Source organism: Falco naumanni, chromosome 5 (assembly GCF_017639655.2).
Source record: "Falco naumanni isolate bFalNau1 chromosome 5, bFalNau1.pat, whole genome shotgun sequence".
Lineage (NCBI taxonomy): Eukaryota > Metazoa > Chordata > Aves > Falconiformes > Falconidae > Falco > Falco naumanni.
The window spans coordinates 64567829-64594521 of NC_054058.1; the positions used below are offsets into that span (position 1 = coordinate 64567829).

At 44.9% G+C, this 26693-nt stretch overlaps 1 protein-coding gene across 2 annotated transcripts in view; it reads left to right on the top strand.

Moving 5' to 3' along the window:
- The first annotated feature begins 7910 nt into the window (after nucleotides 1-7910).
- The window catches only part of ITIH2 (inter-alpha-trypsin inhibitor heavy chain 2), a 31164-nt gene continuing 12381 nt past the window's right edge, over nucleotides 7911-26693 (top strand). Inside the window, exons 1-12 of one of the 2 annotated variants that reach the window (XM_040594901.1) lie at nucleotides 7911-8098; nucleotides 9669-9743; nucleotides 14189-14224; nucleotides 14945-15117; nucleotides 15848-15952; nucleotides 16279-16441; nucleotides 17709-17816; nucleotides 18994-19122; nucleotides 19818-19934; nucleotides 21143-21311; nucleotides 25093-25218; nucleotides 26071-26252. In XM_040594901.1, the coding sequence (XP_040450835.1) occupies nucleotides 8015-8098; nucleotides 9669-9743; nucleotides 14189-14224; nucleotides 14945-15117; nucleotides 15848-15952; nucleotides 16279-16441; nucleotides 17709-17816; nucleotides 18994-19122; nucleotides 19818-19934; nucleotides 21143-21311; nucleotides 25093-25218; nucleotides 26071-26252 (1467 nt within the window). In that variant the 5' untranslated portion in view covers nucleotides 7911-8014. Of the gene's footprint in view, nucleotides 8099-9668; nucleotides 9744-13354; nucleotides 13422-14188; nucleotides 14225-14944; nucleotides 15118-15847; nucleotides 15953-16278; nucleotides 16442-17708; nucleotides 17817-18993; nucleotides 19123-19817; nucleotides 19935-21142; nucleotides 21312-25092; nucleotides 25219-26070; nucleotides 26253-26693 lie in introns of those variants that run through there. The other variant, XM_040594902.1, reaches the window with a different exon arrangement.

Below are 26693 nucleotides of genomic sequence, written 5' to 3' on the forward strand. Positions count from 1 at the left end.
ACCGACCCACCCTTTTCTCCTCCTTCCCAGCTCGGGACCGGCCCCTTTTCTGCTCAGGGTGGCTGCCTGTGCTGCCAGGGGCTGCGGGGAGTCCTTGCAGGGTTTCCATCCTGCAGCTGTTCCCCTCAGCTGGGGGTCCCGTGGGCCACCACCGTGTCCCTCTGGACACCACCCTCCTCCTCAGCCCCTGGCTTGGCCGGTGCAGCGGAGAGGGGTGGCACCAGGGGTCCCTGAGGTGCTGCTGTCTATCGCTTTGGCAGCACCCCAGCCCCATGGCGGCCCTCGGCGCGGGAGGAAGGCCAAGGAGACATTTCTTTCACCTGCCTGGGGTCTGAGGCAGGGCCTAAGATGGCCATTGAGGAGCTGGTGCCCAGTGCCAGGGGGAGCTGGAAGGATGTGCTGGGCTGCTGTGGTGTCTTCTCATGGGGTCAGCCATGGCATCAGGCAGGCCCGAGCAGCTTATGCCACAGTCCGTATTAAAAAGCACCCCCTTAGGGGGCACATCCCAAGGACATGCTTCAAGGCTGGGGCTTTACCAAGGGCTAGTAAAACCCTCTGGTTTCACCCCCTCTGAAGGGACACCTTCTCCTTTTCCGCAGTCTGGAGGACCCTGGTTTGTTTGTGGAAGCTGCCCCCCAGGCCCACCACCCTGGCTCAGGGCAGGGCTCTCTCCGCACCCTCACCCTGGCACCCTGCCTGGCAGCCAGGTGCCTCCCCGCTGGCAAACGCCGCCAAGACCCACTGTACTTTCACCCCTCTCTCATCATCTGGGCTCCATTTCTCAGCTGGGCAAAGCTGAGGGGAGCCTCCCACTCTTCCCTCCAGTTTCCCAGAGGCAGAACCCTCTCCTCCGCCAGCAGCCCCAGGGCCAAGGTGGGCACGGCTGGGCAGGCTGGGTCCCCACCTCACAGCTCCCAGGGATGTTCCTCCAGGCAGGGCTGTGCCAGCTGGCACACACTGGGCATGCCTCATCCCCAGGCATTCGGGAACTTGCACCTACAGCGCTCACCTAACCCCACATCGGATGCATTTACTTCTTTTTTCTATGCCAGCAGTAACTTCTTAAACCCAGCAGATCCAAATTTCCTCTCTTTTTCTTTGCTTTTTTTTTTTTTTTTCAGGTGCTAGGTGTTGCATGCACAAACCTGTCAGGAATGGAACCACTGTATTTTCTTTTTCCTTTCCAGCTCTGGGTCATCAGGGATTGAAGCTGTTTTGCTTCAGCTCCGCTCCATGGCAGTGACAGTCCAGTGTGTCCCTCCAGCCCTGCTGAGATCTGGAAACGCACCCTTAGGCCACTGGATTTTCTCCTTCTGGACAGACACATGTGCACCTGCCTGAAAGCGTATGTCCACTAAGAGCATATGTCCTGGGAGAATTACATCCTGCATATCTAGCCTGTGTAATGGAGAAGCAGGAAGGTGCTTGCTCCTCATTTGGAAGGGATGAGGGGAGCTGGAGGTGAAGTGAAGGGACAGCAAGCCTTTGGAGCTCCCCTTTAGCAAATCAATGGCTCAGACTTAGGCTGAGGCCACACCGTGTTCACACACAGGCCCCTTCCGGCATTGCCAGCAGAAGTGAAGGAATCAAAAGCCTGACCAGCCCCCTTCCCACTGCAACCAGTCCACCACTGGCAGGTACAAAGGCCTCTGGAGTAGCCATATCCTCGATGGGAGCTGCAGAGCTGGGCACCATTGCAGGGAATGACAAAGGCCTTATGTGGCTGGAGAAGGGAAGGTGGCGGGAGAAAGATGGAGGCTGGGGCAGGATGCTTCAAGCCCTCAGAGACACCCCAGATGGTTGTTGTGCTGATCTGGTCCCTGCCAGAAGATAGTCAAGGCATTATCTTCAGCTCCTCACCATTTCACATGGAAGAGGGCTCAACCATCCAGCTGGGAATTCAAAAAGACTTCAAAGCGATGATTCAGGCTGAGACCTGGCTTAAGGACACACAAAAAATGGTTTGAAGTATTTTTCATCTGGGTCCAGTTTGTTTCAGCTCCTGCATGTCCTGCCTGGCTCAGACACAGGAGTGCACTGGAGTAACATGAGAAGGGCAGCAGCTTCCTGCGCCTCCACTACTGACAATGGGGTGGGCTGCTCTTCAGCCTGCTCTGTCCATGTTGCACCAACTGGGAAACACAGATGAATAGAAGTCTGGAAGCATATGCTTAGAAATTCTGGAAACGGCCTTTAAAACAATATAGGATGATTTTCCTACTGTTTTGGAAAAGCTAGAGGAAACCAAGACACCTCTGGAAAAGCAAGTCAAAGCTACCCTGCTAACCCTAGAGGTGAAAGTAGTTCCTGGGCAGGAAGGGGAGATGTTTGCCAGTTTGAAACAACCATTGGGCAGTCAGGAGGCTTCTGCTTCCTCTGTTGCACAGTTGAGGAGCTCAGGGCCGGAGTAAATCAAACCAGTGGGAAGTGCAAAGATACGGCAACAAAGCTGATCCTAAGCACATTGGGTGAAAGCGGGATATCCAGACCAAAACAGGACCCAAGAGCAGGTGCAGGATAACCAACAGGCATGAGAGAATGAGCTGGGAAAAGCACTGTCCTTCCCAAAATGATTAGGAGTAGCCAATTCTGCTCATGCTCTTCTCAGCAAGGGCACTTAAGGATACAGCACATAGGTAAATAAAACCGAGGTGTGTTTTAACGTTGTTCAGATGAGGTGATGTTTGGTGAGTGAACATTAAGCCCAGGGTCTTGATTGTTTACATTATCCCTCTTCTCTTCACATTATTCCCTCCTTGGAATACAGTCTCCTGAGTTTGGGGGCGAACATGGCAGACGCTGTTCTGGGGATGCTGTTGGAGGCCAAGATAAGCAGTTATTCAAGTGTGTTCACATTAGACGTGTTTGATGCTGACTTTTGCCGACATAGCAAAATAAGCAGCTGTTCTTTGGGTGGGAGCTCAGTAAATTAAATTGCCTGGCATGCCTGCGGCCAGCATAAGTGAAGACATTGGAGAGAGGCATGATCTAGCAGCTGAGCTTCCACACACATTTCACCTGGAACGGATCATGTTTTATCAAGGAATCTGTGTTGACACACAAACATATGCATCTTGGTGATACTTTGCCTTCACACATCTGAATCCCCCTGTTTTTCTATGCAGGGCTGATGGGTAGGACTAGTCTTCCCCATTTTCACCATACCAGTTAAATAAACCCTGTAGGGAGTGTTGAAGCTAAAAAAAAAAATTGGCACCTTCTAGCTGAAGAGCAGGGGTTTTCCTGACTCCAGTCTGAAGCTGAAGGAAAAATATCAGAGCTGCATTTGGTCATAACATCGGTACCATGGCTGCATGGATTTATAAATTAAAGATTTCCAGTTCTCTGTTCTAGGTAGAAGAATGGGACACTGGACACCCACTTCATGCAGAGGCATCTCCATTAAATGCCCAACTAGAAGTGTCTGAACCAGGAACTGTATCTACCTAAAGCACTAACAAACTGATGAAGTTAATGGCATTCAAAGCCAGCAATTTGATCAAGAAATTGGCAAGAGTCCCAAAGGGTTACATAGGCATAGATAAATGTCCAGAGATAAAATTAATTACAGTGAAGTTCAGGGAATTATATTAAATATTTTCTTTCAGGTCTTAATATAATCAGTCTCCTCTGAAACATCTGGATGGAACCTGATGGTGCCCAGTTCTGATGCTATTTGGGAGGTGCCTGTATTCCTGAAAGGCCTTTTCTGGAATCCCTATGGCTGCTGATCCCCCTGTTACCATGAGCTGTGTGCACCATGACCCAGCAGAGCATTTCAGAACTTCAAAATCTGATTAAATACACCCAAAGTCTCTGCCAAAGGGCCTTGGTGCTGGGGATGTCTGAATTTGTCTGTGAGGCTGCTGTGAAACACACTTTGAGAAGTCATCAGGGCAGACAGGCAGATTGCCGAGTCCTGGTACCCGGTGTGTCTCTGCTGAATGGCAGTACAAAGAGAATAAAGCTGAAGCACCAAGAAAGCCTTTTCTGTATGTCTGTATATCACTTCCCTGAATGGTTGGTATGTAGTGGGATGAATCTCAGGGCAGTAGGCACCCTGGGTGTGTTGCCTTGCAGGTAAACCCTGTTCTTATCTGGATCACTGGAAGTTTACAGATAAGAAATTCAATACAGGAAGGGGAAACTGACTATCTCATAAGGCACAGAAATTGTGAGCATTTCTCCCTGGGTGCAAGCCAAGTTTTAATTAACACAAATTCATTATTCTGAGGGACAGGCGGCCCAGCAGTAACTCCAAGCACTTCAGGGAGGACAGCTGAGAACTGCCTTCCAGAGGAATCCCAGCCATGAGAAAACAACTCATGAAACAGCCCAACGGGTACCACAAAACATCTTACTGAGATCCTGTCCTCCTCCTGAAATTCTAGGGAAATTCACTTAACCTGGTAGCAAATGGTAGGGCTCTGAGCATCCTTAGCACTTGTTCCTCCCATATATTTTCTTTCTTTTTCCGTACCTTCTTGAGAATTTTTCAGATTTTGGGACAGTATATTTGAGCAGTTCCTGCCATCTAGTGGTCACGCTGATTTCCCATCCTTGTTATGTTTACTGAAAAAAAAGTAGCTACATTCGGTGGTTATGAGGGGACTGAAATAAGGGGTTACAAAATTAATGTTTACATAAAATTCTGTTCTAAATGGACTTTTTCATCTGTTCAGACCAGCAGTGATTATCTTCCCAGTCCAGGGTCCCAGATACCTTCAGAACAACTATCTTAAGCTTTATGTTTCTGATGAGAAAGGACTGGTCGCACTGAGCCAGAGGTACATGTGGGAACAGAACTCAGTTTAGATAGAAAATTCAAACTATACTAGATACCATCAACACAGCACAGACTGGGTGCCCCATGCCTGCTGCTCTTGAAGTCCTGGCTAAACCCTGACATAACCATATTTCTGACAGCACTCATGGAGGTGTTCTTAAGCTGACTTAAATACTGCTAGGACTACAGAGCAAAATCCACCAAAGAGGCCAAGTAAACACTGAGTCCAAGGTATATGGTTAGACTGACAGTCCTTTGGCTACACAATCTAAAGCCAACCTGTTTTTTTATGTACGACAGAGCCGTAAGACAACCTCCTGTTTGAAGCAGCACGCCTGGGATTTTAATGGTGAGATTCCCCTCTGCTCAAAAAGCCTACATGATGATAAATGCAGGGCAGCTCACTCCAGGAGGTAGGAGTCATCTGATGAAGTGTAGAAGTTCCCCAGAGCTGGTGTTTTTCTCTGAGCTTTCTGACTGGGCTCACCCATATTGTACATGGCATGAATTAAAACAGCGAGGGCCGGATTCATACCATTCTGTGGCATGGCAGGTAATGAAATTGAATCAGGCACCATATGGTGCGAAAAAATCTAAAAAGACTAAAAAGGGAGACAAAGATGTACAGTAGGGTCAATCCTATCCCTCATTATGCTACTTTTGTTGACAGCTGACTGAACATCAGCCAACAGTGTACCCAGGTGGCCAAGGGGGCCAGTAGCACCCTGGCTGGTATCAGAAACAAGTGTGGCCAGCAGGACTAAGGCAGTGACCATCCCCATGTAGTCGGCACTGGTGAGGCTGCACCTCGAATTCTGTGTTCAGTTTTGGGCCCCTCACTACAAGAAGGATGTTGAGATGCTGGAGCGTGTCCAGAGCCGGGCAGGGGCTGGGGCACAAGGCTGATGACGAGCAGCTGAGGGAACTGAGGGTGTTCAGCCTGGAGAGGAGGGGACTCTAGAGGGGACCTTTTTGCTCCCTACAGCTGCCTGAGAGGAGGCTGCAGCAATGTGGGGGTCGGTCTCCGCTCCCAAGTAACAAGCAATAGCATGAGAGGAAACGGCCTCAAGTTGCTCCAGGGGAGGTTTAGTCTGGCTATGAGGAAAACTTTCTTCATGGAAGGGGTTGTCAAGCATTGGAACAGGCTGCCCAGGGAGGTGGTGGAGTCACCATGCCTAGAGGTGTTTACAGGATGTGTAGATGTGATGCTTAGGGACATGGTTTAGCAGTGGACTTGGCAGTGCCAGGTTAACAGTTGGACTTGATGATCTTAAAGGTCTTTTCTGACCTAAATGATTCTGTGATTCTATGATTATTGAAAAACCCTGCTCCCATCCTCCCCATTCTCCTCTTGTACACTCCCCTCCCTTGTGCACATCACTTACCTCCACTTCCATGGGAAGCTGCAACACAGAAGATGATCTAGAGTAACATAGAGGAGAGGAGGAAACTGGCCAGGTCATGCCATTTGGGCCAGAGGGATGCAGAACTATTTATCAAGTGACCTCTGCATTCAGAAAATGTGTCTTGAGGGGAGGCAATGTTGCAAGCTCCATATGTGCACCGTCTGAGAGCTGACCCAAAATTTAGAGAGCAAGTAAATAAATAGGGGGGGGGGAACCACTGTGTGGCTAGATCGATGCAAAAGCAAGATACGTGTGCTGTGAAGGCTCTTTACTAGTTTGAATACAGCCTACAGGCTCTTAAGCTTTCTAGCAAATCTGGTGCTATGCCACCTCCAAGTTCAAGATCTAGGATTGCCCAAAAGATTTGGGAAAGGGCAAATCAGGACTAATTATTCAATGCCTCTTCTAGCATAACATTTGTGAAACAGAATATGGAGCTGTCATGTGACAGGTTCAAAGTGATCAAAAGGCCATGGTTCATTCTGTGTGTAGTTAAGGTGTGGAACTTCTTCTCACAGGATGCTATGAATGCTTATTTTTTATCCAATGTCTTCAGAGGAGATGACAGGGTTTTGGAGAATAAATTAACTAAGGGCTGCTAAATAAATGGAAAGCATCATCTGATCAGGATGTACCATAGTTACAAGTAGCTGGAGACTAGGAAGGTCTTTGGAAAATACCTTGTGTGCTTGCTCCAGTTTCTACATGCTTTCCTAAGCATCTTTGGTAGCTTTTATCTGGCAATGAGCTGAAAGGTGACTAGTCTGCTTGCGTTCCTTGTGAATCTCTGAACAGAGTTCCGGGTCTCAGCCTCAGAAACAATCTGTTGAAAAGATGGAGGAAGGATGTGTAACAGCAGACTGGTGCTGCAGAAACCTTTTACTGAAACATTGAAATGTAACATAACATAGGGTAAGAGAACATAATATAGATAATATAATAAAATACAATACAATACATTCTTGTTTGCTGTTTTGTCCCTGGCTTCACCTAGTAATTCAGTCTTTTCCATTGAGGTTGCTCCGATGTCTGCAAATCTCTTTTCTTCCTGGAAGAGTGGAAGGGATACCCCAGCTCCTTTTGCCAGAAACCTGCTTCCTCCCTTCTTTCCTCCTTTTGTTTTGCTGGCCTACTTTATCTCATCTCTTGAAGTACCCAAAGAAGCAGGGAGACCAAAACAGTTTCAAAAGCACCCAGGAGCCATACAACATGCATCTGAAAATATCATCAGATGTTTTCACGTGACTAACTTGGAAAAACCAGAACTATCCCACCACCAGCTATGATCCTTTCCCAGCCAGAGTGGAGAAAGGTATTTCTGTGGGTCAGGCTGCAACCCAGAGGTGTCTTCCCAGTCCCTGAGATGGCTGAGTGGGAGGGCCCTTGGAGAAGCAAAACTTTGCTGCCTCTGCTGCTCTGAGAACCATTCTTCACCTTGTTTACTATAAACAAACAACCTAGGAGTGAGTTCTTCCTTTGATCTTTTGAAGTTTTGGATACTCCAAGGTCTGTGCCGAGCAGGAAATTAGTCAAACATCATGGGAAGCTACAAAAGCAAGAAGTGAGCCTATCCAAGCCTGAGCTGTTATCAAGGGCAGAGGCGAGTGAAGACACTATTTGGATAACCCTTGCTCAGGCACCACAGCTCAGGCTTGCGTTGCAAGACAAATATTTACCTACGGCCTAAACAAAGTCAGCATTTCAAAACTTCGTTCAAAATACTGCATAACCCTGAGCTGTTTCCTTGAACTTGTCTCAGAGAAGGAAAGATCTTGTGTCTCGTACCTATGTGGGCTGCTTTCAGGAGACAAGCAGGAAGAAAATGAAGCATCTGATCTGGTTCCTGGGTTTGTTCCTCATTTCTGGAGTAGGAAGCTTTGATCTTGTTATCGACGAGATCCCAGATGTGAGTATCTCAAGGCAGGGTCTAGATCTCCCTTCCTTGCTGAAGTCAGTAGTGAAGCTGCAGCTGGCTTCAATGGGAGCAGAACTGTGTTATTGCTTCATAACTCTGCTTGTGTCTCATTAATTCTCTTCTACTTTTAGCTGTAAATGGGATTGTTCTGATAATTAGCTTTCACTTGTCATTCGTAGTGTTGCTTTTTAAATGTTTTTACAGGTGGGATAGTGCAAGCATAACTCCAACTTTCTTTTTAAGCAGGATTCGTATCTCTACCTCAGCTTTGCCATTTCTGCTGGTTTTAACCTTCAAATGTTCAAGTGGGCTTCTATGCTCAGACCTTCAGCGTATTTTATATCCTGTTTCCTTAGAATAAGCAGAAACAGAGCACCTAGGTATCTTTGTGGATGGGGTCTCCTGTATGGACCACTATGAACCTCATTAAAGAATCATATGGATTCAGGGTTTTGTTAACAGGAATTCAAATATAGAGTTAAAATCCTATTAACTGTACAATCCTCAGCAGCGGGATAATTTATAGAAGAACCTGTAATTTATTACAATAATGCAATGATGAAAAGGAGTATAGTTACAGCTTTGACTCTGGAGCTGAATCCAAATTTAAACCCCTGGACTCAAGTGAACTTAGATTTGGGTGTCTACTCCCATTTCCACATTGCTGTATGGCAATATTTCTCTCAGGTCAGTGGGGATGATGTGAAGCTTTCTTTTGCTTTGCAAGATTAACAACAAGAATTAGTGAGCAAGGCTACCCTCTTTTTCTTTCTTCTTACAGCACTTTTCATGGCCCAGGTAGATTTTCATACTGAGTTTATAATTCCCAAGAAAAATATTCCAGACCTGTGGTCCTTTCTAACTATTGATGCCATATCAGTTTAATACCAATGTGCTAAAATATTCTAAGTTAATTTTGTGCAAACCTTTGTGTGTCTGCTGTCATATAAGTTGGAGAGCAATTCATGTACTTAGACTTCTTTATTACCATATATTAAACTTCTAATAAAATTTAATTAAGAATATTGTTGTGGTGTAAGAGCCATGCTTCTAATTGAATTAGTGCGGCACTGCACTTGGAAAAGACCTGATGTTCTTTTGTTGTCAATGGGACAAATTTAGTTCTCAGGTATATTAGTATAAAAGCAGAGACAATTTCTACTCATCTGAGCAGAAATTCTCTGGAATTGCTGGTTTAAGTGAGATCAGTATCTGAAATGCTGTAGTTACCATGGCTAGACCCATCCTGATGATAATTTGCTTATTGCTCATTATGGTCCTTTCAGTGTGCTAAACATTACTCCTTGTTTCAGAAGGGAAGGTTGTAAAATAGTGGTAAAGGTTATGATATATGGGAGTATATAGAGTTTCGTGGCCACAGAGGGAAACCGAATGTAACATTTTGGTCTGAGACAGTTTGTGCCTCTGCTCCCCGTTTGCACCGAGGGGAGATAAATTCCTTTGGAACTCTAGCAGAGTGCTAATAAATAATAAATCAAGTGATAAATCAAACAGCAAGGCATCAGCGACACCTCTTTCTTTCTTCCTTTTTCTCCTCTAGGAAGTGGAAAGCCTGATTGACCTAGAAATCAATGGATTTCCTTCAAGCTCCAAGATGAGAAATGGCAGGTACCAGGTACAGTACCCAGAAACGCTTCAAAAAAAGGGAAGCAAGAATGCCTGGGAGCTCTCTCCAGGTGGCTTGTTCCATGTCAGGGGTTGGGAGTGTCCACTCAGGTGAGACACACAAGTCCTTACAGTCATTGAGAGCTCCATATCTCTTGTCAGGATAAGAACTACTACTATTCTTTATGCAGTACCTAGCACAAGGCTTTGTTCCATATCTGTACTCCTGAGGACCATAATACAGATGCTACACAATGGAGGTACTTGTCTGTCCAACTTCATGTGTGGGAGAAATCCTATTGATACCGGTGAGGCTTTTCCATGAGAAGATGGAAAAAGACTTCAGAACTGTCAATGTAGGCTGAAGCCTTTCAGTCCTGCAAGTAGTCCAATCATTCATACTTAACTCAGGTCAAAAGAGTACAGCACAGTGTCACATGGGTGATGAGCTGGTGGGGTCTGAGACCAGGGAAGAAAATTTGTTTCCAGCATGCTGATGGGTTGCAGATTAGTATAGTCTATCAGCTTCTGAAACAGAAACATGTAAAACATCATTGCAGGAGTTCTGTTGTGTTTTACACAGTAGTAACTAATGATAATAATCATGAAATCAGTTGTTTGAAGGTATTAGATTTTATAACACTGCATGAAAGAAATTATGATCAGAGTGGACCTTGCCCTCCACCCAGCTCTAGTGGTGCCTTTCTTGAGCTTGTTCAGTACAGTGAAAACAAAAGATCCTCTTGAGTCAAGCTGGATTTCCCAGCATCTTTGAAGTTAAGCACAGGCAAAGACAATTCCTCTTTATCCCAAGGCTTTTCAAAAGGGGCCTCACAGAGTGCAAATTTAACTTACTGACACCTAAAGCCCCCATTACACTGGCAGAAAAATGGAGGATTTTAGCATAAATATGAATCAAGCCAGCTCACATTTACCAGACCAGTAGACAAATAATGTAACCATGATCTAAGCAGAAATCCTCCCCAGCTGCACTTCTTCAGGGCATTAATTCTTCCTAATATGTCTGTATTAGTGCTGTAATGTTATGTTGCCTCTGTTCCCCAACTTTCTGGATACATAGTGGTATAGACATATGCATGCAATAATTTGCAGTTCTACTAGTGGGCGGTTTTTATACCAGTTATTCCTTATATTCCCATATATTATTTCCCATCCTTTACCTTTATCAAATGAGTCTTTGCAAACCAGCAGAACTAAGAACTCAGCTGTAGGATGAGCTATCCTTATGTTAGTTGAGTCACAATAAAATATTAATAAATGAGATTAAATTGAACTACACAAAACATCTTGAGACAGTAGCTTTTGGCCAACAGCAGGCACACAGTTACTGTTAATCACTAAAGGAAGGCTGTCTTCCAAATTACTGGTTTTTCTGCAGCAAGGTCACTAGCCCGTTGGCAACAAGGCAACAGAACTCCTCTGCAGACTCTACTGATTAGCTCTAAATAGAAAGAATTCTTTTCTAGGTCCAGACCAGGTATTCTGGTGAAAAATATTTGCTCCTGAGTAATTCCAAAAATACTGTGTCTCAGGTATGTGAATGGCCCTTGTGACCGCAGAAACAGAGTGCCCCATGGGCTGGAATGCAGGTAATCTTGTGAACCTCTATGTGATGATGGTTCACTGCTGTTATCTCTGTTTTGGAGATAGATAACAGAGCTTGTGTCTAGACTGTGAGGGGGTATGTTCTGTAGTATGTCCCCCAGTCTTGGTCCTGATTGCTGGCTGTCCAGAGCCAGGTGAGATCACACCTATTTCCTTACTGCTCTGCCTGCCTGGTTTCCCCTCCATGAGAACCAGCACAAGAAGGAAATAGGGAAGGCAAAAGAGGGTGGAATCAGCTGCCTGGAGAGCCCCCCAGCTCCCAGGGTATAAATGCAACCAGAGAGAGCAGGATCCATCTGCAGCATTGCGGAGAGAAACTCTGCCAAGCCTTGGGTTTGAAATTGCTCTTTCCTGCACCTCGCAGTAAGGGTCAGGATCCCCAAAAGGAGTCTGAAGAGACTGCAATGAAATTGCAGTCTGTTAACAACCGCTCAGGAAACAACTTACATGGAAACAAGTGAACCTATGGGGAAACATCACCTCAAAGATTTGGGAGGACATGCCAGGCAGATGTCATTGTCTTTCTGGTTTCTTATACTGGGCATCTGCTTTTCAGCCTTTTTCATGCCCCAGTGGAAAAATGATTTCCTTTGAATGCAGTATAACATCTCTGAAACCACTCTATAACTAAGTCACACCTCGGAAGTAGCCTGTGGACTGCAACTTGAAAGCAATGGCAAGCTAGGTGTCCCATAGATGACGTAAAAACTGCAATCTCTTGTAATGCATTCCTCCCTTAGACACCATGGCTTCTTCCTCCGCAGACAGGACAGAGGTCAGGGCCAGCAGCCCTGAATAAAAGTTAGCTTGAAGTAGCCAGTCTTTTATTGGTGGTAGACTGCATAGTGGTTACAACATTCATGCACAGTGATTTGAACAAAGATCATTACAGAGGGCTAAATATCCATAGCCTGTACAGATGTCAGAAGATGGGTCTCAGTACCTGAAGATAGAGCCCAGCATCTGTCAAGATCAGATCCTTAAAACAGTTCCTGAGGCGCTTGTTGTCTCCAGTCTAATTAACAACTTGCCATACATTGGATATTGCACAACATACTGTTTCTACACAGTGCAGTCATCAGCAGATTTGGATGTGGTTTGAAGGCAAGGATCAGCCATGGATCCTCATGCCAGAAATAGCACAAATCTCACATGCCACAGAAGTCCCTACAAAGCCCATGATGTCAGTAACCACACCAGCCCTCAAGCCTGAAGTATAATTATCTACAACTCTGTCTTCCTGACCTGCTGGAGTGGCTGCCCTCTGCAACCTTTGAGATCCTAGGGATGATTGGCCCACCCCACCTCTGATCTCTAACAACAGCAGGGGGAGTCACCACATGTGCAAGTGATAAGCTCACACCTCTATTAGCACCTCCCGCTTCTCCTCCACTCTCATAAAAACAAAAAGGAAGGAAACCAAGGCATCGTGAAAGCTTTACGTGCCATTTGTAAAGTGAGTCAGGAACCCTAAGCTCTTCTGAGAACCGGAAAAGGTATGACAATGAAAAAAATCCCCTCTGTGCTAAGGTCTTGGTCTTCATCTTTTCAAGATTAAATTTGTTTCACTTAAAGTTGGTTTAACCTTGATTTGTGTTCATGCTGGTGATGTTTCCTATGCCAAAAGTACGTGTGGAGACAACAGCCATTCTTCACAGTCTGGTTCTTCATCAGATGTGAAAGGTCCAGTTCGCTGTACAATGATGTTTGTGGGGTGTCAGGATAGACTGAGCAAAGATCAGCCCATCAAGCTTTGCAGAGGGTCTCTAAAGAGCCATGAACTTCCAGATCCTGAAATCCCAGTCTAGATGTTTCAGGTAGAGCCTGTACAGCTAGTAAATAAAAACCCGCATTTGTTCTCAGGCAGGCAGAAATCCTGCAGTCTCTCCATCTGGCTTGAAAAGATCCTTAAAACCATCTTATTAAAATGATCTTGCTATGACGTGTATCATCTTTTATGCAGCCCACTCAATTGACCTTGAAGATCTGAGCTTGCTTAGTTGTGATGACAGCACCAAAGTAGATATCTGCATTAAACAATTGCTTCTCTCCCTAGAACTAGGTGAGCCAAATCCCATTCCAGCATTACTTACGCAAGTTTAATTCCTAAAATTTAAACAGAATTGTTCAAATGGCCACAAGATGTCACTACCTCTCCATAGAAATTTCCGAATGGTACTATTCATAGGGCGGGGGGGGGGGGGGGGGGGGGACGGGGACGGGGACCATTAATGAGCAGTTCCAGCTCTTCTAAGCAGTACATGCATAACTAACTTTACACATATGCAAGTATATAAAAGTAATATCGATTACACAATAGGGATTTTTTACACATAGATACTGCATATAATGCAATAATATATATATTCTATAGCATGAATGAAAACAGAATGAACTAAAAAGGTCTGAGTTTAAGCTTTTTCCAATTTTTCTGGAAAAACAAAAAGGTATTTTTTCTGTTGAAAGCCAGGTTTTTCTAAGTATGACTTTTTTTCTTGCATGTTTTGGTTTCAGGAAGAACATTTTTGTTCTAGAAGATAACGTTTTCTATAAAAAAAAAAAAAAAAAAGACAGAGGAAGAGAGCTGTCTTTCTGTTTTTGATAGCCTGTAAGTCACAGCTGTGAGATCAGGTGCTCCAACACCCCATGTATAAATATGTAAAATAAGACAAAAGGAATATGCACACCAAGTCTGGGAACTCAAACTAATTCTCGTCATTTTGGAAAGCAGCTTTAGATGTTACCATTGTCTGATACCTGTCTTGAAAACAGCCACAGACTGTGTTCTTAGCTTTGCTGAAATACATTCTCCATATTTTTCTCTTCCAGCGAAGCACATCCGACTGGGGGTATGTTGGAGATCTGGTGAGTTTTTTTAATTCCTCTGTGGAAAATCATACTGAACAAAGTGATTTTCTAGTTAACCATTTTTTGGAAATCAATCCTTTTGTTTGTTCAGTTCCTTGTTTTTACTGCTGGTTGGGTATTAACATATTTTCTTTAAACAGAGCGCTGTTTGCACAATGCTGTTTATACAACTGCTCTTGGAGGGAGAAGGGAATGGTAAATATGAAGAAATAAGCATCAAAAGTGATTAGACAAAGACAATATCTGAATATACCAGTTTAATAATGTTCTTCCACTGCCATGGTTTAACTGTTTACAAGACTAGGTCAGTAACCAATGCTTCAGGTCTCCTTTTTTCAGGACTTCTATTGAAAATGTAAGCTTTGTCCTCCTCAGTATATGATGTTGAGAATTACTGTGTACTGTTCTATACTGGATTGTACCAACAGAGTCATTCCAAGGACTGGTTGCATGGTCCAACGCAAGGAAAACATTCCAGCTTTATAAATTCCTGCTTTCAGCTGAAATGTTATAATGAACTAGATTCACATGAGTATCTTGTCACAACTGCCAGTTAAATATGGAGGTGTCCTGAACTTATGTCCCATCTAGCTGCTGTATTGTAAGAAACAAAACTTGAAAAAAAGGCACCAAGACTATAAAAGGGATTGATATTGCCCTCTAGGGCACATTTTCTAGCTGTGTCCTAAATTTATAGAGAAATTTTGTCAATTACAGGTGGAGGATGATGACAAGATAGGTCTTTACAGCTACAAAGTTCAATCCACTATAACGTCACGGTTGGCCAACACAATGATCCAGGCCAAAATGGTGAATAACGCAAAAAGGTCCCAGCACATAGTGTTTGATGTACAAGTCCCCAAAGGAGCTTTTATTGACAACTTTACTATGTAAGTAGTGGGCAGGTATCAGCTTTGTGCTCTGGTGGGGTTCAGTGTGGTGGCAGAATGCAGTGGGAGGGAAGTATATGTAAAAACAAAACACCTCTTGTTTTCCAGGTTCAGCATAATTTTATCAAGCTTTCTAAAATTAAAAAGGCTCGTGTCATCATACTGTCTGTCTGCCCATCTCTTCTCTCCAGTAATTATTGGGCCATTGGCCAACATCAACAGAATTTGACAAAAGCACAGAAGTCTCAAACAGACTAAGCTCCCACCTGTCTTGTACAAATTGGCACCAGATCAAAGGAGAGGGAGAAACCAAATTAGACCCCTCACTGAACGGAAAGAAACTAGCCTGGTTCAGTATCCATCCTGGGAGGCAGCAGCCAGCTTGCTGGTCAGGCGACATGTCCTGATCTGTGTTCCAAAACAGCCATGACATGAGTAACTGCCTGCCCTGCCCAAAGAATGGTGGAAGTGTGATGGAGGTGGGGGAGAGCAGATCCTCCTCGGAGTACAAGAGTGCTGGCTACTTGAAATAAAAAAGCAGGTAGGGAGAAAGGTACAGATCTAGTGGAAACCAGATTTCATTGCTTTGGGATTAAACAAGAGCCTTATTATTTCATTTCGCACCAGCTTAGCAGCTTAGATTTCACTGATGTTTTTCTAAAGTGAAGAAACAGTCATCAATTGTAAAGTTGGGGTTTTTTTGCAAACTGACTGTGCTTCTCTCTCCTAGGGATGTCAATGGTATAACATTTACCAGCAAAATTCGAGAAAAATCTGAAGCCAGAAAAATGTACTCTCAAGCAAAAGCCAAAGGCAAAGCTGCTGGTATAGTAAGGTATAAAGACTTTGGCATACGGATATTGTACTAACTTATTCATAGGAGAACTGAGGTGACCCATCCCAGGAGAAGATATATGAGGGGGAAACCCTGGGAAGGAAAATGGGTCATTTGCTTACAGCAGCTCTGATATTTAATTGTCCAGGACTTGTGTTTCTGCTTTCAGCTTGATAAAACAAATTCTGCTAACAGACAACTGCAGTTCCCTGATATAGGCCACAGCTAGAATCAGACACAACAAACATATAACTCTAAATCAAAATGCAAAGAAACTCTTTTTCTCCTTGCATTTTCTCAAACTAACCCCACAGCTGACTTTTCAGGAGCAACGCCTTGGATATGGAAAACTTCAAAACTGAAGTGAATGTGCCCCCAGGGACAAGGATCCAGTTCGAACTTCATTACCATGAAATGATTAGAAGGAAACTGAGCTCCTACGAGCACGTCATCTCTGTGAAGCCAGGACGCTTGGCAAAGCACATGGAGGTAAAGTAGAGCTGGTATATGTAGGTAGCACACCACAGGTGACCTTGCTGAGAAAGTAGCCACGATTCCCTCAAGCCCCACAGCAGGCCCTTTCAACTTCAGCTCTTTCCTTTCATATGGGCTTGGCACAAATAGCTTCAAGGTCACTGTGTAGACCAGCATGAAACACTTCAAATCAGGAGCTACGCAGCTACATGAGTGAGGAGCAAATGTGTCCTGCCTCCTCTTGTACTAACACAGCTGGGCATCTCCTGAATCACGACCAACTCACATCAGAACGACTTGGGCAAACAAGCTTTGGGCTATATATACTGTTGTGTAAACTTCCCTTGACTGAAGGAAAACAAACATATTTATTTGGAACAATGCTTTTCACAATATTCCCAACTTCATGAGATAGTGTCCAATGAGATCAGATGTTCTCTGAATGACCGTCCCTCCATAACTCTCTGCCAGGAGATTATTTGTCTGTTCTTACCTTCTTTCTTACACTTATCCAGAGGTGTCCTCTGTCATCCCTCAACAGACACAAGATACAGGGCTAGCTGGAAATTTCCCTCTGGCCATTCTTATGTTCCTGTTTCATAAATTTCTTCTACAGCTTTCCATGGCATTAGCACAAGCTGTATATGGAAGTTTGCTCCTTGTATTTTCTTGGTGCAGGCTGTGACCTGCTTCAAGCTGTCCAAGAGTCTGAGTTTTCCCACTGAAAAGGATTCCATGTCCTGCCTCATAGTAGTCTTACTAACTATTTAGAATCACAACCAGAAAAAAAGCCTTCTCTCAAGCTGACAGGATAAAAACTTCATTTTCCAAATCACCTTGGCCATCCAAAAGACAAAATACTCTCTGTCTTGTCAATGGCATGAGCAGAGAGGGAGAGAACTCATCAGCGAGTGTTCCTCCTGGCCTCCTAATCCAAAGCAGCACTGAAGAAGTCACTTCAGGCTTCTTTTGTGCTTTGAACATAAACTATGGTATCACCCTATGGTATCATCCCACCACTTGGCCTAGGGGGTGAGAGAGAGAAGAATGAGCATTTACACCTAATTCTTTCTATTCTTTGAACATTTATTTTTTACCTTTCCATCATGGTCTATTTTCAACATTACATGTTTCCCCACCATGGATGAGGCCAGTGCTACTGGAGCATTCTCGAGGGCAACCCACCCCCTCCCTAGCTGGAGTTTGCCTGTGGAGGGTTCATAAGATCCTGGTACAACACTGGCACTGCTCCACACTAAATGTTCTCCCTTCCTGCCTTTAGGTGGATGTCCGCATTATCGAGCCACAGGGACTTCGCTATGTGCATGTTCCTAATTCGCTTGGAGATCATTTTGATGGAATCACCACCATCTCCAAGGGAGAGAAAAAGGTAATAGTCACAGACTGGAAATAGTATGAAAATTTCAGTTTTCACAAGTGTTCCAATGTAGTGATGGCATTTTTTTCATCGCTTCTGGAAGCAGGCAAAAATATGGCAAAAAAATATAGTGTCTTCATTATTGGTATTGAAATGTATGTACAAGATGCTCAAATGTTACAGTGACAGTACTACAGAAATAGCATGTAGTCTGTCCATCTTTGTGCAGCACTTTCACCTTGTAATTCTGAAAAAGCAATGCAGAAAGAGATTGCTGGATGTGAAAAAAGGTAGGTGATGAATAGCAAGTGGAATAACCATTCTGGAATAACTCCACAATCTCAATTTCAACTAAGAACATCTGCATAGGGACTTATTTTAGGACTGGTAGCATTTTTACCCTAGCTTTCTCCAGCATAGCTCTTGGGTAAACCCTCTAACAGCAGAGAAGTTTTTCTGTTAAGACACTTCAAGCAGTGTCTCTGGGAGGGTACAACTCTTCTCACTCTTACATAGATGTCTAATACAGGATATGTGAATAAGACCCAAAACCTGTCTATACTACTATAAGATATCAAGTTTCTTGATATCCAGCCTCAACTTTGTCTCATTCACCCACGTTCCTAGTTTAGCAAATTATTTTGGAGGCAGTGCATGGCTATCTATATCATGTCATCTTCTCAGGAAATTTCAAGTTATCCAGTCAAAACAGAGAAATAATGCCATAAAGTCTGCGTAACCAATCATGTGACCAATGAAAATTATTCTTAGTACTCAATCTACAAATTACAAGCTCTCATTTGTTTGTGAAAAATACCCAAACAATTAAAAAACTATTAAAAATGTTGATAAAATTGTGGATCTTTTCAACCAGGAAAATGTTAAATAAGCCGACATATTACTTACTAGAAAAGGTTTGCACAGCTCTAATTGAAATACTGGTGCTGTAGATGGGTCATCTTATTTGTGTCAGTTGCTACTACCAAATCAGCATATCCAGGCAAACCTTAGCGCTGTTTTTCTTTTCAAGGGACAACGTCCATTTTCTGCTGAAAATAAGGGTACAAGCAAATAAAGAAGAAAAACAATCACTGAAATAAGATATTTCATGAATAGAGAACTTTTTTTTTTGTTTCAGTGGTCCCCCTTTCACACATCTGATTGACTGATAATCACTTCTCATTTCAAGGCTCATGTTTCTTTCAAGCCAACAATGGCTCAACAGCGAAAATGCCCCACATGCTCATCCACAGCAGTAGATGGAAATTTTGTGGTGCAATATGATGTGAACAGAGAAACCACAGGTGGCGAATTAGAAGTAAGTAAAGTTCAGCTTTATGCAAGAAATGCAAAAGAGGAGAGATTTGGATAGCAGGTGCTATTTCAGATTCCAGTGCTGATGTTCATATTCAAGAATTGCTGTCATTAAGCAAACTGTGCTAAATAAACTTCATCATTCAGGAGAATAAGCGTGAGAAAGAGCTCTATATCTGATTGAAAGAACAGAGGGATTTTAAGTGGACAGAATGGATTTACTTAATTTATGACTAAGACATGATCCTACATATAGTCAGGAGTAGATTCCTGTCTTGCCCAAAAGCTGATGCCTTTTATACCTAGCAGCACTCTAGTGATTTAATGTTGAATCAGAGGACAGAGTCATTGGATGTTGTACCAATACATCACAAGGAGACAACCAGAACATCACTATTTTTATGTTAACATGAAGCAGAGTTATGGGGTTGAATTATTACAGACAGAACAGTCTTTTTAAAAAACATTTTTCATTCCTCCCTGTGTTAGTGCATGGCAGTTGTCTGAGAAGGAAGTTCTGCTATCCTTGATAAAATGTAAAGACTAAAGTACAAGTGGTGTAAGACTATAGAGACATGGAGAGCTGAAAGTCAGAACTGGTCTGTAAAGAATAACATTTTCTGCTCTGTTATTTTCTTGTGTTTTCTGACATCTTTACTATAGCGCACTACACTGTGCATTTTTCATTTTATTTTGCAGATTTTTAATGGCTATTTTATTCATTTCTTTGCTCCGGAAAATCTTGATCCTCTGCCCAAAAACATTTTATTTGTTATAGATGTCAGTGGCTCAATGTGGGGACTGAAAATGAAACAAGTAAGTGTTAGACCCCTGGTGTTTGACCTCTGTTGCAAAACTAACCTTCTGCCAACTTTCCCATGTGCCTTACCATACAACTCTGTAGCAGACTGGCACTCAGAATTACCAGCTTAGCTCTTTAGATTTCATTCCATCAAAAGTCTCACTGAATTTGGACAATAGTTGGTGAATCAAAGACTTCATGATCTTACTTTTTATTTGTAATACTCCTTCTGTGCTGTAAGGAAGAGGTGATACCATCAGAATACAGATTTTAGCTCTAAATTATAATTTTAATTGACAGACCACAAAATATTTTGCAAAAGCTCTGACCCCCTTTTTCTCTAATCACCTCTACTGAATCCTGGGGAAGTCTTAGCGGGGATACTACATCCCTGCTTTCAAAAAGTTGTGGACAAATTGTTGACAGCCCACTGAGGAGCAGTAAGAATTGTTGACAACATAATCAGGGTGGGAAGGAGGTGCAGGGAGATGCAAAAAATATGTGAACAATTGTTCTAATAGGGAAACTCATCAAATTACATCCATGCCCACCCAAGGTAGAATAAGGTGGAATCAGATGGATTTATAGCAGGAAACACTTATATTAGATATTAAAAAAAAACTTTTTAGTGCTGAAAGTGGAGTTCAGGATATTGTATATCATGTGTCACTGAAGATTTTTAAGAACTGGCTAGAAAGACATTAGTTGGAGATGAACTAGTTACATTTGAATTTGCTTTGGATCACAATACTAAGGCGTGGCACGTTGCTTCATTGGGGAAATCAATGCTGCAAAAACTGGGATACAGGCTAATTTTGTGTGTTTGAATCACACATTTTCAAACAGATATTACCCAGCCTGAAATGACAGCACTGCACATAGATGTGTCTCCTGAGCTGATATGGGCAATTCCTCTTTCCTGAAACACAATGTCTCACAAACTGCTGCTCTCTCTCACCTCACTCTGTTAGCAGCAGCTAAGCAAGGATGGGTTGTCACATGAGTTTCCTCTTGATAATTGGATTTTTTCTATTGGTGAAAAGTTCAACTTTATGCAAGAAATGCAAAAGAAGAGTGATTTGGATAGCAGGTGCTATTTCAGATTCCAGTGCTGATGCTCATACTCATGGGAGGCATCTATTTGCCTGTAGTCACAAGTTAAGAAGATACTTTCAGCAACAGGAAGCATAAACTCGTCTTCTCTTAAATTTCTTCTTCTCAGACCATCGAGGCCATGAAGGCAATATTGAGTGAGCTCCGTGCTGCTGATCAGTTCTCCCTTATCGACTTCAACCACAATGTGCGATGCTGGAGAGATAATCTAGTCTCAGCCACACCAGCGCAGGTTGAAGATGCTAAGAAGTACATCCAGGCAATCCATCCCAATGGGGGTATGAGGTTTTGATTGCAAGGTGCTCATGGAAGTTAGATATCACAGGAACGGGTACCTCAGACAATCCTCATATTGGTAGAGTATTCCTAACAAAAGGTGTGATTTCCAAGATGGGAAAAGCATGCCCTGGGGCCAAAGGAGAGGAAGGATTCCAGTTTATTGTGCTAGGGGATGGGATGGCATTTCCTTCTACTGAATGAGCTATGACAGCTAGAACATATACCATAGAACAGCTGCCTTTAATCTATAGGTTATACCTCTAGCCTCACAGATCCCAAATATCCTTGAAAGACAAAGGCCATTTCATACCTTTATAAAGTAGAACATAAACAGGCCATCTCCAGGGTTTCCACTGGCTGTAAATTGTAGACTACACCATGATTGATGGAGATCCATGTAGCAGACACAAGGGTTATTGATGTGTTAGAAACAACAGAAGTGCCTGAGAATGGTCACATACAAATTAGGGATTTTCCCCCAAAAAAGGCGGCAGGATCAACAGCCCAGCTGAAGTGCATCTATGCCAGTGCACACAGCATGGGCAATGAGCAACAGGAACTGGAAGCCGTTGTAAAGCAGGGAAACTGACATAGTTGCCATCATGAAAACACGGTGGGATGACTGGGACAGCTGGAGTGCTGCAGTGGGTGGCTGTAAACTCTTCAGAAGGGGTGGACAAGGAAGGCGAGGCGGTGGGGTAGCCCTGTGTGTTAGGGAGGGTTTTGCTGGTCTAGAGCCTAACGATGGTGACAATGGGGTTGGGTGTCTGTGGGTGAGAATCAGGGGGAAGGCCAACAAGGCAGAGATCGTGCTTGGAGTCTGTTATAGGCCACCCAACCAGGCTGAAGAGGCAGGCAAAAGGTTCTATAAACAGCTGGGAGAAGGGTCACAATCGCTGGCCCTTGTTCTCATGGGGGATTTCAACTTACCCATTGTCCACTGGAAGTACAACACAGCGGAGAGGAAAGAGCCCAGGAGGTTCCTGGAGTGCGTGGAAGAGACCTTCCTGACACAGCTGGTGAGGGAACCGGTGAGGGGAGGCTCCTGCTGGACCTGTTGTTTGTGAACAGAGAAGGGCTGGTGGGTGATGTGAAGGCTGGAGGCTGTTTAGGGTGTAGCAATCATGAAATGATAGGTTTTGGTTCTCAGAGAAGTAAGGAGGGGGGCCAGCAGAACTGCTCCCCTGGGCTTCCCGAGGGCAGACTTTGGCCTGTTGAGGAGCCTGGCTGGCAGAGTCCCTTGGGAGGCAGCCCTGAAGGGCCAAGGGGACCAGGAAGGCTGGACGTTCTTCAAGAAGGCAATCTTAAAGGCACAGAGCAGGCTGTCCCCATGTGCTGAAAGATGAACTGGTGGGGAGGACCGGCCTGGCTGAACAGAGAGCTTTGGCTGGAACTCATGAGAAAAAGGAGAGTTTATGACCTTTGGAAGAAGGGGCAGGTCTATGGGGCTGGATGTGATCCACCCAAGGGTGCTGAGGGAGATGGCGGCAGCGCTCACCGAGCCACTGCCCATCACTTACCAGCAGCCCCGGCTGACCGGGGCGGGCCCCGCTGACTGGGGGTCACCCAGCGTGACACCCGTCTGCAGGAAGGGCCGGAGGGAGGATCCGGGGAGCCAGGGGCCCGGCAGCCCGACGCCGGTGCCGGGGAAGGTGATGGAGCCGGTCGGCCTGAGCGCCGGCACGTGGCACGGGCAGGACAGCCGGGGACGGGGCCCAGCCAGCGCGGGGTTGTGCAAGGTGGGTCCTGCTGGGCGAACCGGGTCTCCTTCCGTGCCCGGTGACCCACGCACGGGACGGGGGAAAGGCTGTGGGTGCTGCTCCCTAGACCTTAGCGAAGCCCGTGAGACCGTTTCCCCCCGCGCTCTCCTGGAGCAGCCGGCTGCTCCTGGCGTGGGGACCGGAGTGACATCCCGCTGGCGGCCGGGCACAGGGGCTGTTCCCCAGGGACCAGGGCTGGGGCCAGCCCTGCCGGGTACCTGCACGGCGCTCGGGGCGAGGGGACGGAGCGCGCCCTCAGCCCGCCTGCGGGTGACACCCGGCCGGGGGGCGCCGATGTGCCGGGGGCAGGGGGCTCTGAGGGGGCTGGGCAGGCCGGGCCGAGGGGCCGAGGCCGAGTGTGTGAGGGGCAGCGGGGCTGGGGGCAGGGGGCTGGGAACTGCCCGGGGGAAAGGGCCGGGGGGGCTGGGCACAGCCGCTGGGCAGGAGCCCCCAGCGTGCCCAGGTGGCCAAGGGGGCCAGCAGCGCCCTGGCCGCTGTCAGAAGCGCTGTGGCCAGCAGGGCCGGGGCAGTGCCCGTCACAGGTGGGGCTGCACCTCGGATCCCATGTTCAGTGTTGGGCCCCTGGGGAAGGGTCTGGAGCACAAGGCTTATGAGGAGCAGCTGAGAGAACTCGGGGGGGGGTGGGTGGGGTGGGGGGGGTGTCAGCCTGGAGAGGGGAGACCTTGTCACTCTCTACAGCTGCCTGAGAGGAGGCTGCAGCAATGTGGGGGTCGGTCTCCGCTCCCAAGTAACAAGCAATAACATGAGAGGAAACAGCCTCAAGTTGTGCCAGGGGACGTTTAGTCTGGATATGAGGAAAACTTCCTTCATGGAAGGGGTTGTCAAGCATTGGAACAGGCTGCCCAGGGAGGTGGTGGAGTCACCATCCCTGGAGGTATTTAAAAGACGTGTAGATGTGATGCTTAGGGACGTGGTATAGCAGTGGACTTGGCAGTGCCAGGTTAATGGTTGGACCCGACGATTCTATGATTCTATGATCTACTAAATGCTACCCTGGGCAAACTGTCCATCCTTTTTGTGCCTTATTCTTTGTTCCCTGTCTGATAAACAAGGACAGTTGCCTTCTTCTCTCTTATAGCCCTTTGGAGACTGCATTTGTTAATGTTTAAGCTATTTATACAAGAGGGGCTCACAATCATTTTAATCTGTTGCTCTCTGAGGTGCAGTTCTGGTTTAGTTGTTCAGTTATTTGCATGCTGATAGTGTGTAGAGGCTCTCCTCAATGTCAGAGCGTTCTCGTGCTGTAGCACCTTCATTTCCAGAAGCTTTCACTAGCAACAGGTAAGGTAGAATCAACATGACTTTACAGGCTCGTTCAAGGTAATCAGTGTGCTGGGACTAGGAAACCATGCTGGATATATGAGTGCCTCATAAGCCTGACTTTGTTACCCCAAAAGAATGGGCAGATAAGCTGAAACACCTGCTCCAATCCAGCAAAACCAGTCTGCAATGCAGCATTTTATTACCCTGTCTCTGGAGCTGCTGATATTTTTTCTTTCTTGACAAAGAAAATACCTATTTTCTGACTGTTCAGTCTTCCTGTTCCTGTTCCTCTCATACTAATTTCTTATTCTCTTCCTTCTGTGCAGCAAGCCAAACCTCTAGATAGGCTCAGTAAACATACACCTCTTCTTTTCCAATCAGGATACCCAAGGAACAGGCTGATGCCAGAAAAGAAAGTTTCCTCATGCTCTCATTCAGTCATCTGCCTGCAAATACACTGCTTCTTCCCACAGCAAATAGTTCCCAACACCACAAATGGTTCCACTGGAACTAGTGAGGGGGAATGGAGGGGCCACATGAAGATGACAGCCTGGGTTGAAAAAGGGAACCAGATTGCAAGCATGTCTGCTGTAAGCATCACAGAGGAGGGGGTTTGCTGCCTTCATCTCAGGTCTTGTTCATGCTGATTAATCCCACTAGAATCACAGAACTGATCTGGATTTGACAAGAGACTCAAGAAGAATCAAACTTGTTTTCTTCATTGTGTCTTTGACAGGCACAAATATTAATGAAGCTCTCCTCCGAGCCACGTTCATCCTGAATGAAGCCCAAAACTTAGGCATGTTGGACCCTAACTCAGTCTCCATGATTGTATTGGTGTCTGATGGAGACCCGACAGTAGGTAAGGATCCTGCTTTAGGTGAAAAGAAAGGTCAGCAGGATTAGCCTGAGAAATGCATGCAACATGTAGACAGTAAGTTAAAAAAATTCTATTCCACTTTCTTCCAATGCCTGTGCTCTTGTTTGCCAAGTGTTATAGGTGCCATGGGTTTTTTTGCACAGAAGATTTCAAAAGGTGAGCAGATTAGGTTATGCAAGTTATGTGCTTCTTTCAATTACAGACATGCACAAGTCTGGGAGGACAGGTAATCACAACAATCTTAGAAAAAATTTCCTCTTCCAATGACCTTAGCCCACAAGATCTATGCAGTCCAGAGTGTTACATCAAAATCAGAAAAATAAAGTAGAAATCAAATTAATTTGGGTTGGTTTTGGTACAGGTCAAAATCAATCACTTACTGCAAGATGTCATCCCAGAAGAGGCTGACATTAACAGTAAGTCTGAAAAAAACATCAGTCCCAATGGTAGCAGGGAACATTTTAAGTACAAGGAAAAAAGTAAAACCTTTATGGAGATGTCTTAGTCCACAGAGAGCTTGAAGCAGTAATTCTGGGAGAAATCCAGATGTGTTACAAAAGCCCTGAACGTACAAAGAACATGCATCAGTTCAAAGGAATAGTCTTCAGTGGAAACAATTTGTAAATCTCCACCCAAGAGAAGCTCAAATGTCCCTGTAGGCACTGCAAAATGGAGATCTGGCATTCTGAGATGGAAATCATAGACAATCTGAGTTGTCTAGGTTTCCCTTATATGAAGACAGAACCAGAGATACTAAGAGAACATGAATGTGCTTACCTTGATGGAGACTTCCCCCACTGCTCAGATGGATATCACCCTTTGTGTGTCTCTAAGGTGAGCTAAAGCTGACAACGATCCAGAAGAACGTGAAGCAGAGCATAAAGGACGAATTCTCTCTCTTCTGCCTTGGGATTGGGTTTGATGTAGATTATGATTTCCTGCAGAGGATTGCAACTGACAACCGTGGCATGGCCCAGAGGATTTTTGGAAATCAGGAAACTTCTGCCCAAATGAAGGTGTGGTTCTGGTCCATTGCCTCTGAAACCCTTTAGTTCTGTTCACGGCTGTGGAGCTGAGTAACTCCACTAGCAAGAGTAGAGTTACTGTAGGTTCACGGGGGGAGGTCACAAAAAGCATTGTTTCTTCTGCTGGAGAGTCCTGCAAGACGTCATGTATTAACTTAGGTGCTCCTAGTGACAATTTTTGTGGTATCTATAATACATACTTTATTGTTCTATTTAGGATTAATACCCTATAAAGCAGTCCTAACCATAAAAAAAAGATTTTCTGAACTAAAATTAAGGCCTGGATTTTATGTTAGGCCACTTCAGCACTAACAAGAGGCCTAAATATAAATACTAAATGACAATCCAAACTTTGCCAGTGTAAGAAAAAGGTCAATTCTAGGAGGCTCTGGCTCCAAATCTGTAAGCAGCAATTGCTGATGAACAAACATC